We start from the raw sequence: 17,100 nt of genomic DNA, 5'->3' as shown, positions 1-17,100 counted from the left end.
TATTAAAAAGGCATTTTATTTTAAAAAAAAAGGAAAAAATAAAATTACAGACAAAAACATTGCGCAACATTTATAAATTAATAATAATATTTATACGGAACCACATAAAACATTATGCGTTAACAATCTTAATAAAAGAGTACAAATACATTTTTTTTTTGTCATATAATATTTATATATATTGAACATCGCTGTCTGAATAACATTTATAATAATGCTACAAACATTTTGTTTGACATTCACGATTTAATTTTGAAACAATTCATTGAAAATGACAAGCCGTGACTGTGTTTACTAACCTGTAAGTAATTCATTGTATCTTGTTTATTATTTATGCAATAATTTAATCCCTTTATTTATAAAAGACGTCAAAACTCTCGTAAACATGTTTTAGCTATTGAATATTCTGTCCTTATCTTTCGCACTGACTTTTTAATTCGAAAGACAGTGACAAAACAACGTAATAGTTAAAATAGGTTTATAGAACTTTTTAGTTTTTATTAATAAAGGTTTAACAGTTCATTTAAAAAACAGCGACTAATTAAAATTCATATCATCATCTGCATTCAAAAATACTTGTTTACAAGCACTTTTAAATCGACATTTTTGTACAAATGAATTTGTGCTTTTTAAATTTTAGATTTTTTTAATTTAAGCACTAATAAGTAATATCGAAATCAGTTCAAAATTGAACATGATTTCGCGTAACATACAAAAAAATAGACTTCCATTTTGAAGTTGCTTAAAAAGTTGATTTTGTTGCGTTGTTTTTACCCGGTTCTCTTCGAAAAGAGAGTAATGTTTTCTAGTGGTATATCCGGTTCTTTCAGGTAATGTGTCTTTGATTTTGACCTTAGATTCCTTATTTGTATTGCCAGGTTAATACAGGGTAGTAATTCCCTTAGATAAGATGACAGCATAAAATAAATATGGCGACTTTAAAAATATGATTTTCGTAATTTAATCGTTGGAGTTTTAATGTAACAATACGAATTTATGGAGAGAGCGAAATGTAATCATACAAAACATTTGTATCATACATTTTAGTTTCGAATTATGTCAATCACACGTCAAACTGACACCTTAAACGAACATGTTCTCTTGAAATTAATAAAAAAAAAAAATATGGACTTTACAAATACGCCCCAATATCTGTTTGTATTAAAATTTATTTATTTATTTGTTATTAAAGAAACATTGCGGGCAATTCTGACATGTGAGTATCACTAAAGTTAGAAATATTTTTAACAGTGACAGCTTATAACATAACCCATCTATGTTCTATCCTTAAAATTGGAGAATTATAGAAAAAAACAACTTTAATCACATCCGTTTAAGGTGACACCTTAATAAAAAACACATCTTTGCACAGTGGATTGACATTAAGGTAATTATTTTGTATGGCCAAGAATTTTCTCTTAAATATTTAACTTCGAAGCTCCAAGCACTAATACACATGTAAGTAGGTTTTAAGTATTGCACGTTACATTATGCCAGATCACAATGTGCAAAAGCACTTAAGTAACTAAAATAAATATATTGTTTAATTATTTAGTCCGACATATATAATAATTAATTATTCAACAAAATATATTAACAAAACTTGTAAGTGAACGGTTGGTAACTTTAACATATCAGGTATATTGTTTTTGAGAAAATGAGGTAGAGATGAAAAAAAAAATCCTCGGTATTTTCGTTTTGGTTGGTACAAGCGTGCCTAAGATTTATTCACCAAAATTCTATGGTAATAGAAAAGAATGGTTTAAGTGGTGGGCTCTAGCGATATCTAAACTAACCCTAATTTCGCCAATTGGTGAAAAGCGGGGAACGATATTATTTTAAAATGTTTCTTTTTTTTTTTAATTCCAGCAACAAGTTTTAGAACCTCTACATCTCCTTATAAACTAGTATTAAACTTTCATTATATTAATAATTATAAATATATTCGTAGAAAAGCCTATTATTATATAATATAGCGTACATAATAGTGTTTGTTGTACTTAGAGAGATTTTGTGGTACAGATTATTTCAATAACTAATGAAAATTATAGCTTTGTGCATACTTAAGCGCCTTGTGTTTACAGTCACAACATTCTTATATTCTTGTCCGCGTATGGTGATTGGATGTATGTCCTGGAAAAGATATAATACATTAGTTTTAATCTATTTAAATGAGAACTTTATACCGATGGGACGTTGGGGGGGGGGGGGGGATAAAATTTGTCGTGTTAGCAAGTAAGTAAAATATTACCTATATGGAAACGACTTTATTTCGTAATAAGTAGTTAGAGGTATTTTTTTTTTTTATTATCTAAAGATTTGATTTTTCTTTGTAATGGATAAACAAAAATAAATACTTAATTGATTTGAAAAAAATTGTCACCCATAGAAAGCTACATTAACAGCGAATAATATGGGCTTATATAAAAATAGCCGTGTAAAGCCGGGTTGGGTTGCTAGTTAATAAAAACGTCTTTGATGTTCTCTGTGCTGTAATATCATCTTTCGATGGTCATGGGTTCGATCCCCGGGCCATATAATAATTTGTCTTTCTAGAACAGATATAATTGTATGCTTGTTTGTATTTAATGTATGTAGTTTAATACGTCTATCAGTTAGGTAATATAGTAATTCTAATTAGGGACTATATTAGCTGAATAATTTGTTGCAACTAAACAATAATTTATACAACAAAAATCAATACGACAAACACACAAATAGCTCACTTGTTAACAAGTGCATCTAGATAAATATCACACTGAAAACTTAAAAACTTGTTTTTATATATCTATTAAAATAAAAAAAAGTGAAGATATCGGCATAACACAAGACATGCTGAAGTGTTACTTAATAATAAAAAAAAAAAACTAGTTATTTATTATTAAAAAAAAAAAAAAGAAATTGCCACTAACAAAAAAACTCTTATTTGTAGAAAAAAAAACAAGTGATTTTAGAAAAAAAAAAAAAAACACGCATGCATCCAAACTAAGAAACAGTTGTGACTACAAACTTTAATATTTTTAAAGAACCTGGAAATTTCTTGTATATTTTTTTTTGTTTTGTTTTTTTTTTTAATATTTTTCTTGCAGTCTTCTCGATTAGCTTGACTATTCATTTAACACTGGGAGCATGGATCTAGAAGAATAAATTATATAATACAAATGTTAGTAATACTAATCGAGGTTACCCCAAAATTTATACACTATGGTTATACAAAATATATAATGATACCTAAATATACATACATATAAACAACAATATGATTACGATATACATATGATAAATTTAAGAAAAATTTTAAATTATGAATTAGTAGTTATTAATAATTTAAATAAGTGCTTTTATAAATGAAGAAAGCTCATACTTCCATATTATATATTACATCAAAATTAATGATTTGTGTGTAATGAATAATGCCATGATTTATTGTAAGATACTATAAATTTAATTAGGTTTTTGTATTTATACTAGTTTTTTTTTTTATACAACTTAGAATGGCAAACAAGCTGACGGCCCACCTGATGGAAAGTAGTAACCGTTGCCTATAGACATGAGCAGTACCACGGAGATAACAGAGTATACTGTTTCGCCCATGATACCTCCCATGTGTTGCCATTCCTGAGGACTCAGGTGTTATTCCTCTGTACCCAGTAAATTCACGCCATATCCCACCCTTCAAACCGAAACACAGTCATGCAAACACAACTGCTTCACGGTTGAAACACGAATGGGACAGAGGTACCCAAGCAATCGACTTTTGTACAGTCTCCCTCTGGTAATGGACAGCTGCAAACATGAAATTAAATAGTGAACTTTATGAGTCAACTACATGGTCGTAGCTAGAGGAGGGCATTGAGGGATAATGCCCTACCTTAAAAGGCCCGGTGCCCTATCCTAAAATGAAAGGCCTTATGAAAATTAGATAGATTCACTATTTCGAAGTCACTGAATTATGGCTTCTGCCCTATCAAAAAGTTATTTTGCCCTACCTTAAACTTGGGTCTAGCGACGGCCCATCATAACATATCATCGGGCATAACATAACACTTGCCGCCTCATGACACTTTTGGGCGATTTTCGTGAGCTTTTTACCAGAGATGTATGTTTGGATACCTTCGTCTCATTTGTATTTATGCCGTATAGTAGCTGTGCTTGCTTCGCTGTTTCAGTTTGAAGGGTGGGACATAGCAGTGAAATTACAAGGTACAGAAGCATAATATCCAGTTCTCAGGAATGACAATGCACGAGAGATATTATATACTCTATAAGGTCTATGGTACCCCTTATTTGTTAAAATTCTAGTATGTTATGCCACTATACCCCTTAAAATTTCATTATTTGTTTGCCTTATTTATCTTGCCACATCTATATGTTACTAAGCACTGTTATTAGAATCGTATTTTTTTAAACTTAATAATTTGTAAGGTCATCATCCTTACAGCTGTTATCTGTCCACTGCTGGGGGGAAAGGGATTGTTAGTAATGGAGACTAAGAATCCCATTGCTAGCAACATACCCAACCACGTCGACATCCTCGCGGTTCCCCCTGGAAACTGTCATGATTAATTCCAGATGAATTCATCATGATGGGCTAACTGGCCTGTTTTCATCCTCATCGATCATCCTTCACTGGTACCCCGCCAGCGTATCCCATTAGCGCAGGCGGGGTTACCATTCCATTTTCATCCAATAAAAAAAAACTGTCCACTGCTGAACATAGCCCTCCACCATAGACTGCTATAAAGAACGGTCCTGAGTCATCTGCATTCACTTACTCCCTGATTTAAGATTCCCTGACATTTAAGATCTTATTTCTATCTAGTGAGGTAAGAGCCTTACATTACGTTTGCCTATACAAAGTGGCCATTCGAAAAGTTTATGTGGTAAATAGTTTACGAAAATTATAAGGTCTCGCGTAAACGATGAATAAGTTCATAGGGTACTTTTAGTAAGTACTTAGAAAACAGGGTACCTTTAGTCTGAAATGTGTCTCATGCGAAATATTTTATAATAAAAATATACCCCGAAGGACTATCCCTCACACGTGAGTGCAGCAGGTCAGTGTCAATCAAGAAAAAAGATATTGTGATTCAATCATTGATATATAAAAGAACCAAGATTCACATTCCCATACAAAATTAGCTAAAAAATCAAAATTTGAGTGACATCGAATAGCTACCGTATGAATTCCGTATGTTTTTGACAAAATTTGTAAGAATATGTCAGCATGATTGCTTTTAAACATTAGAATTGTTAGATAGAATATAAATGAGTGTATAATTTAGCTGAATGCGTTCTATTTTTATTGATCTTTTTTAATATTTAATAATTATTGTACATCTTGGGTTTTTTGTATATCAATGGATTTATTATAGTAATATTTAAAAAAAAAATGTTATTTTCACAATATTTAAAGTGGGAATAGTTCAAAATAATATTGATACAGACATACAATTTAACTGAAATACAGCCATACGCTGATCTTCTGGGGATATTCTTTATCTACGTAGGCCCAAGCTTTTTAAACCTATTTTTTATTATCATTATTATTATAAATATACCAAAAAAATAAATATATAAATAAGAATTCAATTCTATTATTAATTATTGTACAAAACTTTTAAATTATGCTATAATTGTATGTCATTTATTCATGTCTTTTTTTTTACATGACATCGCCAAAGTTGGTTTACAAATGTTATTGTAAATCAAGCATAATAACTTTAATTAATAAATTAAACATTAAATGTTAATTAAACATAAAATATACTATATAACAATTATGTAAAAAAAATGTGCTTAGGTATAAAAATTTGCGGCAAGGGACAAAGCTATATTGTAACATTGTGTATAAATTATTCTAAAAAATGTAACTTTAATATGAATATTTGTAAAAAATTATAAAAAAAAACTAAGTACCTTCCATTTCCAAAGCTATGGGAATGGGACCTTGGCAGCGTTGGAAATAAATAAACATATAAGCGTATAGCATAAAATGAAGATAATTTTGGAAAAAGTTTACAAGACAGAAAACGTTAAAATACATCTTGTAAACTTTTTTTTTTCTTTGTGACATTACGCCTTTTTTATATGAAATATTAGTATTAATGAGTTTAAAGTTTCATATAGAAAAGGCGAAATATAATTTAATATATGAAGATAGCTGAAATATAAAATGAAATATGCATTAGTAAATTGGAAAATAATGTAAAGACGTGTGCAAGCGGTATTCTAAGGTAAACAAATGCGTAAAAACAGAAAGGCGGTCGGCTCGTCAAATAAAATAACGAACTATGATTAATTATTGCTATTTATTTTATCATACTTGGATACATACACGCTTGGATGTTATTAGATTACATTTTAAAGTTTTTTACTTATTTGCGTTGCATGAGATATCATATTGTTGTTGGCATTAAAGGACTTGTCTATCTATGTAAATAAATTATAAATTAAACTATGGTGTTCTAATTATGGTGTGAGCTTAAATAGTTTTTATAAATATGTATGTGCTTTAACAGATGGTCAACATTATTAAGGTCTCCCGCTTCTTCACAATTTTTGACGAACATTTTTTTTTTATTTTTATTTTTTTATACAACTTAGAATGGCATACAAGCTGACGGCCCACCTGATGGAAAGTGGTAACCGTCGCCTATAGACATGAGCAGTACCATGGACATAACAGAGTATACTGTTTCGCCCATGACACCCCCCATGCGTTGCCATTCCTGAGGACTCAGGTATTCTGTTATTAAACAGAGGGTCGTTATGTTCTAGTAAAGAATATAACTACGACTGATATGTTTTATTTGACACGTCGCCTTCCTTTCATATATTAGTATGAATTAAAAGTGAATATATTATAATTTATTTAATGTATCAATTGAGATAATATTGTATATGTAGTTGCCGGGACGTAATTGAGCGCTGATATTATTTCTTTCATACGGTGAATAAGCAATAATTATCGAAAAAAAATCGTATTAGTATAATTATTATAAATTTTATCATCACTCGACCGACTGGAAAATACAATAAATAATTAGTCAACGCTTTAATTAAATGCCGGGATAACTATTTATACATGATAACCATAATTGTAATAGAAAAAGATTTGAATATGGAGAGGGGAGGAAGTAAGAGTAGACGAATATAAGATAGTTCATTAGATTCTAGTGTGAAAGCAGCATTTGAAAGTATAACAATATCTACGTAAACGAGAGACACTGTCAAAATAGGATGTAAAAAACTTGACTTATAATTCGAGATAAAATGTAATGTGTAAAATGACAGAACGTAAATAAAATTATAATTAAAAAAAAAACTCATTTTAATTCGCGTTTCATTTATGAGGTGTTCAAGAATTATTTTATATAAAGATTCTGTTTACGTTAAATATTAAGAACATTGTAAACGTGATTTTACTGCATCGAACAGTTAGCATAGAGTAGGTTATTTTATCATCAACAGATACGATGTCTCTCATTTACATAGATTATTAAGCTGCTTTCAGATTTGACAATAATTGCTAAGGCCATGTTTCTTACGGATGTGCCCCCAAATATTCTATTCTAATTACCCCAACATATAAATGTATTTCGGGTATATTATTATGTCATTATCTATAATAAGGATTATATCTCTAAATATAACTTCATTGTGGAAGTGTCATGGACTACAATCACAGTATATAAATAAAAATACTGTGCAAAAATTATACAATTAAAGGTTTTTATTTGTGATTTTATCATATTTTCTTGCTAGGATTTATTTTAATTCTTGTTATTTTATTAGTTACAAGTTACATTCTGGGTTAAAGTGCGAGATCGTTGAACCTATGCAAGCTGCAACATGCAAGCACGTCATGGTTTGTTCATTTAATGGTGATAATTTATGTAATGATCCTAATGTAATATGAATTTAAGGGGGCACTTCCCATAAGACTGGTAATCTAAAGTATATTAAACAGTTTACGTATTACGGAATATGCCCACTTAAAATGAAAATTACAATACTTTATTTAACTTAAACGCATTTAAATTTTACAAATCGACAGCACTGGAATAAATATAACCTCGTTGCGCAACTTATAAGAATAGCTCACGAGGGAATAAAAAATGCAAGGAATTCACAATTTAGTTCCGAGTGAAACGAGAGATTCGATATGTCGTTATGCTGAGGTACAAATTACAAATTGGTTCTATTTTGGAATAGGAGGTATGAAAAATACATTATGTAATGTATACAAATAACAGATGGGTAACTAAATTAACTCGTACAAAAAAAAAACCTATAAACTGACACCGACTCCTTTAGAATACAGATATCAAATAAAAAAATTCTCTGAAATAGAATGATATCTATAGTTGTTCAGTGTATACTTACAGCTCCATATTGTGCACGGTAGAGCGCGGACAAGTCCCGGGCACCTTGATGTGGCAGTGTTTGTGGCATTTGAGTTGACAGTCGCGGCACTCGTAGCCTTGCTTGCCGAGCCGCCGCGCTATCGTCTTGTTACACACTTCGCATACTGTTCCACTGGAATTTAAGATATTACTATGTTTATAATAAACCATTGTGATTGCTTTAGACAGAGTTAAATTTTGCTTATCTCATAATTTTATATTATGTTTCGTTCTTCTAATTGTCTTCAGAAATTTCCCAGAGCCAAAGAAAGAAATAGTAATATGATGCATTCTAAATGAAAACTGATGCGGTTCTCCAAGTAATTGGATATATACTAAATTTTTTCTAAATTAAAGTAAGAAAAAATTTAATTTATAAATAAATTCAAGTGACCAATCAATTCAATCACAAGTTTGCCGTTATAAGTGTATTAAAAAATGAAAGATGCATTATATCCCATATCGCACAAGATATTTGTAAAATAACTAGTATTTAATAACTTATAAGTATATAAATAGAGTACTCACCCGCTAAGATGTCTAGCGATAAATGTATGCTCATTATAAATATGTAGTTTGACGCCCTTCCGTCTCCATCTGGACCGCTGGGCGACAGTGAGGGGCACTAAATAGTGTTTCTTGATGCCTGCCTCGATTGTTTCTAGGACTAGCGTGGATGCTTCATGGATGAAGGTCCTTGCGGAGGCTGTGCTGAATCCGGATACCTCGCTGAGAGAGGACCTTTGTTGTTTATTTTTGTTTGACAGAGAGTGTTCAAGTTATAAATGATGTTTTTGATTCAGTTTAATGGTAGTATAATGATGGTGAGATTAGAAAATTAAAACCAAGTAAGTAAATATAAAAAATAAAATAAAATATAAAAAAAGCCATTCAAGAAGATTTAGAAAATAAAAAAATATAAAGAACAGAAATTAAATCGAGCATGCAAATGTTTTTCAACAATGTCCGTTAGAATTATGTTATGAGCGTTAGTATGGAAAACCAGTGTTACCAGATTGCAGAGTGCGTTACCCCCAGCGGATGTGAGTGTTGTCAGATGGAAAAAGAAAGAAAATGTACAATTAATGGTCATTCCACCAATTTGTACACGCCAGGTTTGACATAAAGAGTATATCAACAAGAAAAATAGTGATAAAACATTCATAAAACTGAACAATTTTCGACGAATATTTATTTGAAACATAAATACAATTTTTCAGCTTTTTATACAGGAGTAAATGTATCAGTTTTATTCACCAGTTTTACTACTATTGTCACTAGATTTCAGTTTGAATACTCTATACGTTTAAACCTATTTTATTAAATATACTCAAAATAGGACTCAAATATTAATATGTCACGTTTTTAATAAATATACCTAAAACGTGAAACATATCCAAATATTACTTTTCGTAAGCAAGTTAGTATCCTTTTATACTGTTACTGTATTACTTAAAAATATACAATGTATCCTTAAGTGCCAAGTCAGAACATATTTTTGTGTGCCAGTAGTCCATTATATAATTAATTAGTATATTTATGAGCGCTTCATTCAAATTTATAAATATTATAAATACAACCTATTGATTTGGTTTAACTTTACCACAATGCAAATTACATTTTTATTTCTCTGCTATATTTAATTGTATACTAAATGTATCGCATGCTATGTAATTTGTTCTCTAAGTATATTCCATTTATAAGCTAATAATTAAATAACATTATTATTTTTTTATCATTAAATGAAATTAAAGTAATGAAATAAACAAAATAAATGTAATAATTTAATTAATATTACATTAACTATTCATACGGAGTCATTAAACATACCTCCTAGAAGTTCTAGATTCGTCTCCAGACTGCGCAGGCGACGCTCCGGCAGAGTAAACGTTTCTATTCGGGAGGGTTAGGGCTTTATCTGTAAACAGATTGTAACATTAATAATAATATTATAAATTATAATGTCAGCAATACATATATATATATATATATATATATATATATATATATATATATATATATATCATGACCAACAGTTACTCGAAGTTTAAATATATAACTATTTATCGAATGGTTTTGTCATAGAATAGGCCACCCCTTTCTATCCGGTGGATGTTGTAAGAGGCGACTAAGGCAACTTTATGATTAAAGGATGAGCAGCAGCGTCCGTCTTAAAATATCACTAAAGTCTAACTGCAGTTGCCAACCCGCCTACCAAGCATGGAAATTACCCCTCTATAAGAGGGGTTTTGCCAGTAATTATATTATTAATGCCAGAATATATATATATATATATATATATATATTGTAATATCAGACCATGGACATAATGATATATTCTGTAGTGTTGCTGGTCATGTCTATATATGCTAAATGTAAGTTCAACTGATAACTTTTTTTTCTATTTTATCTAGTATAATAATTTTTATAACATGCAATTGTAGTTGTGCCCGTCTGTATTTTGTTTGTTTTGTTAAGAGAGGAACTGGAAATCAGCACTGTATAGCTGTACATATTGAAATTGGACACTCGTAGCATCAGCTGAGCCAGTTACTTTTGCTAATATGAGACACTTTTTATATATAATATTACTGCATTTTCTGTTGTAAATGTGTTTTTTTTTTACCATAAATATTTTCTATTTTATAAGCGTCGGTTAATACTTTCCATAAGGTGGACTGTCAACTTGTTTGCCATTCTAAGTATCATAAAAAAATTCAATTAATACTTCTTAGTTGAAATTTTCATTACCATTTTATATACTAATAAAATACGTACTGACGACTGTTACCCCAGACGGGGTACTACAAGACGTCTCGTTAATTTTATACAATTTTTAATTAGTCCGTATTTATTAATATGTATTGAAAACTTTCATAGATACTTTCAAAACTTACAATTCCAAATAAAATTATCATATAAACGCAAACACGATCGCATTAAATACGATTACAAAAATTGTTAAAACAATTAGTTTATATTTATCAATCGACTTCAAAAGAAGGAGGCTGTTAACTCGGTTATATTTTTTTTTTGTTACCTCATAACTCCGTCAGTTGTAAACCGATTTGGATAATTCTTTTTTATCTGAAAGAAGAAACTTACAATTTGATTTTATAGAAATTTTATCAAAATCTGTTCAGTAGTTTTATTTTTAAATCAAAATAACTGTTTTTTGTCTTCTTTAATAAATCTTTAAATATTTAAAAATAAATAATAAATAAAATTAAAAAAAAAATTAAGATGAGATTACTTACTAAACAAATTTAAATAAAAAGGTACAATGATATATGCAAAAGAAATATACAGGGTGACGTCAAAATCAACAGCGGTAGGTACTTATACATAAAACTAATAAATCTACCAATAAATAAATGTATGGGATTAATATTATGTATTATTTATTTATGTATCAATGTTTTAAGTATGTGAGGTATTTTTTAAAACTAGGGTATGATGAGGCTGACATATCCTTATAGGATAAAAGCCTCTAAATAAACAAGATAAAAAAAAAATAAGGAATTAGAAACGCTAACGATTTTGACTTAACCAATTATATAAGGTATAACACCCTGTATATGTATGTAGGTACAACTTACCGTGGCTATTTCTTTCCGCGCTGACGCTACGAATGTGGTTAGGATTATCGCTTTCTGAATCTTGAAGATCTAATGACTGACCACGGGTCCGCGACCGGCCGAGCCTGGAAAAAAATAAAACATTCAGGTACCATCTACTACTTGGCCTCTCAACTGTGTCGCGTCCGCTCAGCTCAGGACATATAGATAATAATGACATATATACTGTTTTGTCTAAACTAGCTTGGCGATAAGCTTAAATTATTGTAAACAAACCACCTCTTGTCCCTGACGCCAAGAATTTACGTAAAATAATGAAATAGGAGACCCACTTAAGTGTCAATTGAAGAGGGACTTTTTTGGTCCATGTTTATAAACAAGTGCTGTATAAAAAAAAAAGTATTGGAACATAAGCCGTTTTATTTTTATTTTATCAAGTATATAATATTGTACAAAAAACATATAATTTTACATCCAGCAAGGTCTTAGTTTTTTAATAATTGAAAAATAAAAGGTAATTTATAGGTGACCCCATTTTATTTCTCATAGAACAGTAGCAATGCAATTCAAGTCGAGTGTAGTGTAAGAAATTACACAAGGAATCTAGTTGGAATATAAATCTAAACTGAATTTTGTATAATTCCAATTAGATTTCGGAAAAATCAGGTTTTTTAAACCTATACGCTAAAAATACCTAGTCTGTGTAAAGTCCGCTCACGGGACGCCACAGATGTGGATTTTCCACTATTTTGCATGACACAGTTGAAAGGATATGTTATTACAAAAAAAAAAAAGAAAAAGTATCCGACATGTTACGCATGCTAACGAAAATAGATTAAAAATAAAAAAAAAAAAACAAGAAGTTAAGTTAGAATTACTTTTTAAATAAAATACCGCACCTGGTTATATGTTATAAAATGTTGTTATTTTTTTAATTATCCCTAGATCTCTGTAAGACAATAACGTTTCAAAGATTCGAGTAAATAAAAATCGATAAATCAATAAAGTATTTATTTCATATTACATATAGATAATAATTCAACAGTACATTTATATATTAAATGTAATGATTGATGAATGATTTCAAATATTATTTTTAATATATGCAAATTTCTTAATGACAAAATTAGGTATTTTATACACGTATAGTTGCATAACTTTGCCAAGAGTAAAAAAAAAATTATGAACAAACGCGGGAAAATTTGACACAAAATAAAATATGGCATAAACTTTCAATGTGGGAGATTTTTATTTAATTAAAAACAAATTAGTTAATTAAATTATTGTTATCGAGTTACATAGAAATGTTTAAAAAATTACCAAAACTTTATAAATAAAAAAATAAAAAAAATAATTAAAAACAAGTTACTAGGTACTTTATTTGTTGGCTCTATGTTTACCTTCTTTTGATTGTTCCGAAGAAGTCTCGCCGTTTCTTCCGCGGCGCGGGTTCAGGTGGAACGTTCTCATTGGGTTTATTCACGTAGTCGCCTTGCTGTAAAATAAGTTTTTTTTTAATGCAATATGAAATACATATAATATACAACAACATAATATTCTAAAATAAGAATATATTTAATTCGTGTAAATTTAATTGTGAACATTTTTAAATAGTATTTTTTTTTATTTTACCGCCAATTCTGAATACATTTTCAGCTAAGAAGAACGGGCATGATACTCAATTTTTTCTATTTTTTATTTATGGGTGAAAATGGTATGGTAACCCCGCCTGCGCTAACGGGATACGCTGGCGGAGCACCAGTGAAGGGTGATAGATGAGAATGAAAACAGGCCAGTTAGCCCATCATGATGAATTCATTAGGAATTAACCATGATAGTTTCCAGGGAGAACCACGAGGAGGTCGACCTGGTTGGGTATATTGCTAGCAATGGGATTCTCAGTCTCCATTACTAACAATCCCTTTCCCCCAATTTTTTTCTATTGTATGTCTATAGATGACGTTTTTCATTATCTATCTAGTGAAGTTCAGTTTGTTTGCCATTCAGAATTGCATGTTTTTTTTTATAAAAGCAAGCATGGCAAACAAGCTGACGGCTCATTTTATGGAAAGTACCTTACATAACCTTTGCTTATAGACATGAACAGTACCTACTATGGCCATTACAGAATACACTGTACCACCAGTGGTACTTCTAAAGCGATGCCATTCCTAAGGACTGTAAGGTATTATTTAAGATGTTTTGCCGTGTGGTCCTGGCATAGAATGGGTCACCCTTTCCTTTACCGTGGGTGACGTAAGAGGCGACTAAGGGAACTTAATGATCGAGGGATGGGCAGCAGCAAAGGGATTGTTAGCAATGGAGTTTGACAGCCCCATTGCTAGCAATATGCCCTATTAGGTCGACCTCCACGTGGTTCCCCCTGGAAACCATCGTGAACATTTCTTGTTGAATTCGTCACGATGGGCTAACTGACCTGCTTCATCCTCATCTATCATCCTTCGCTGGTGCCCCGCCGGTGTACACCGATAGCGCGGGTGGGGTTGCCATTCCATTATCACCCATTAAAAAAAAATATATTATAAGTGAATATACAAAAGCATATAAATAAATTTATAAATCATGATCATTTAAAGACTATTTTCAAAGTAGATTTTTTTTTTTTTGGAAATGTTATTCAGTTTCGTGAATAAAAATTATTACTGGACCACAGATCGATAAATACTTTGGACAAACCTAATATAACATGTGCATTTCAGTATTAATATTTGAATAAATTATAGTGCAATATTTTAAATGTATAATAAATAAATAGCAAATAATATCTTCTAGAAAATAAATAAATAGTAAATATATAATAAAATATTTTCAATACTGTAAAAAAGTAAGAGGTGCGTGTTAAGTTTTTTTTTTAAGTTTTTTGTCGTTCCTTTTAATCACGATGCATTGAAAAAAAAAGTAGGTGCCACATCAAAAACATTAAAAAGGTTAATAATATGTTAGTAAAAGAAAAAAAAAAACACAAACTCCTTACCGTGTCTTTGTTGCCGTTAACTTTAGAACCGTTTTCTTTGATTCTAACACTTTTAGCGGGCGACATGTTAGGACTAGCCGGCAGAGATTTGTCTATGTCACTCTCTGTATTGTCTGTGACACTGGCCGCTGTCGCTTGCGAGTCCTCGCGTTCTACTTCGACGAATTTTCCGGAATCAGTTAGTTCAACCTTTAGATATAAAGTTAGTATCACAACAAGGCATTACACAGACACACTGTTTTGAATGTCATTTTACATATTAGGTATAGGTTATTTTTAAACCCCATATAAAGTTACGTTAAAGTTAAGTTTTTCACGTAAGAAAAGTTAAATATTTAGATGTTTTATATGTAATATTAATTATTGTAGATTTATTACAAATATACTGCACAATAAATTGATATGAAAAATAATTAAACGGATTTAACATTATAATATCAAATTCGTAAAAAAAATGTCTATTGCACTATACATTAATTAGAGAACGGCTAAATTTAACTAGTGGATTCAAAAATAAAAAAAAAAAATTAGTATTTTGACAGATAATATAAAAAAAAAAACTAAATTGTATAAAGTATCTTGTAACTTGGACGTAACACAACTGTGCACTATTTTTTTAATTAAAAAAAAATTACGTAATTATTCAATTTAAACTACTATTAAGGAAAAAATATTTGATTTTATGTAATGTATAAATAAATATTAAACCGAATTTAAAAATCTTTCATCTATAGAAAGCTACATTAACAGCGAGTATAATAGGCTGTATTTTATTAAAAAAAAAAACTGTACGAAGCCGGAGCAGGTCGCTAGTCAATATTAAACCCTAAATGACATTCAAAACAAAACTAAAAAATCTATTTAGTAAACAAATCTCAATACATGCTTATCTATTTATATGTACAAATATTATTCATTTTTCGACATTTACAACAGGCGGCCAAAGTATTAAAATCCGACAGCTAAATAGCCGTTTTGAAAAATTGCATTATTTTTTTTAATCACCTGCATTTTAGTCTGTTTCAATGGAACTTAATGAAAATATAAGCAAAGGAATAATTCTTTGTTTTTGGCGGAAGCACTATGTGCCGTGCCGTATGAAATGAAAAAAAAAATATTGATCTGACCATAGACAATCCTCTGATGTCCAAGAATAGTACAAATAAAAAAAAATTTGATCGAAGTGTCGATTTGTTACTAAGACCATTTAAAAGATGTTTTTGTGATAATTTCAACAAAACTTTCTTACCCTTTCAAGAAGTTCAATTGAATCAAACTATACTGTGCTCATGTAAACTCACCTTTATAGATTTCTTCGGTTCCTGAAATTGCGTTTTCGTGTAACAAGCATCACGGCACACGCAGGCGATGGAAGGAAAATCAAAATATTTGTTAGACATTATTAAGGACAAATCAATCTTCAACACGTTAAGGCAACACACAAACGAGGGATACTGTGTTTGCCAAGCTGCGAGGCTTTTAAGATCGAAGAAATAATCCTTGGCGTACATTTTAGTTCTTTAACTCATTGTAATAGTTGATAAAAAAACAAAAAAAAAAAAAAAAAACAATAAAAGCCAAATAGTTCAACCTTGTGGAACAGCTTCACAAATATTAACTAAATACTGATTGAGTGGTAAATACCACTTGTATCATATATTCCTTTGGTCAATAAAGTTCAAATTAATAAATAAATCTATATAATTTACTACAATAATATCTGTTTACTATTAATTATCTGTGGTCCACAAAAAATAGTAATTAAAAAAGTCTAAAATGGTCCAAAAATCATACCCTGTGAAACACCCTTTGTAAATATTAACTAGAGTACTTTAATAGTTCGTTGTAAATGAACAATTAAAGTGTTTATAATTAAATAGTAAGTATTAAATTTGAAACAACTCAAAAATGTTAGTTAAATAACAAAAACTGCATAGTAAAAACATGGGAGATTTTATTTACCCTTTGGACAGAGTGGATGATGAGAGTTGACTTGTTTGCGGCGTTGGCTGGGCTCAGTTCTAGTTCTCTTAAAGCCGACTCGGTGAGTTGGGAACTGTCATGACCTGTAGTCATAAAGTCTTCATTATCACCAGTGTACCCAATTACGCAGGGGAGA

The 17,100-nt window shown here is 30.2% G+C and overlaps 1 protein-coding gene across 11 annotated transcripts in view; it reads right to left on the bottom strand.

The window, feature by feature from the left end:
• The window catches only part of LOC113523173 (phospholipid transfer protein C2CD2L), a 79,557-nt gene continuing 62,457 nt past the window's right edge, over positions 1-17,100 (bottom strand). For 4 of the 11 annotated variants that reach the window (XR_008252494.1, XR_008252501.1, XR_008252496.1 and 1 more), the window contains exons 12-22: positions 16,944-17,047; positions 16,283-16,303; positions 14,982-15,170; positions 13,387-13,481; positions 12,008-12,111; positions 10,239-10,326; positions 8,937-9,149; positions 8,389-8,541; positions 5,920-5,949; positions 3,011-3,135; positions 1-2,133 (exon numbers count right to left, since the gene is read on the bottom strand). Coding sequence is in view for 1 of the 11 variants with exons in the window: in XM_052891891.1 (XP_052747851.1) it covers positions 2,085-2,133; positions 8,389-8,541; positions 8,937-9,149; positions 10,239-10,326; positions 12,008-12,111; positions 13,387-13,481; positions 14,982-15,170; positions 16,283-16,303; positions 16,944-17,047 (1,016 nt within the window). In the remaining 10 variants the exon portion in view is untranslated. The remainder of the gene's footprint in view (positions 2,134-3,010; positions 3,136-5,919; positions 5,950-8,388; positions 8,542-8,936; positions 9,150-10,238; positions 10,327-12,007; positions 12,112-13,386; positions 13,482-14,981; positions 15,171-16,282; positions 16,304-16,943; positions 17,048-17,100) is intronic. The other 7 variants (XR_008252502.1, XR_008252503.1, XR_008252495.1 and 4 more) reach the window with 6 other exon arrangements.

Source organism: Galleria mellonella, unplaced genomic scaffold (assembly GCF_026898425.1).
Source record: "Galleria mellonella isolate WM207_F2 unplaced genomic scaffold, CSIRO_AGI_GalMel_v1 utg146, whole genome shotgun sequence".
Lineage (NCBI taxonomy): Eukaryota > Metazoa > Arthropoda > Insecta > Lepidoptera > Pyralidae > Galleria > Galleria mellonella.
Note: the sequence above shows the minus strand (reverse complement) of the source record. Positions and strands in the feature narration are given on the sequence as shown.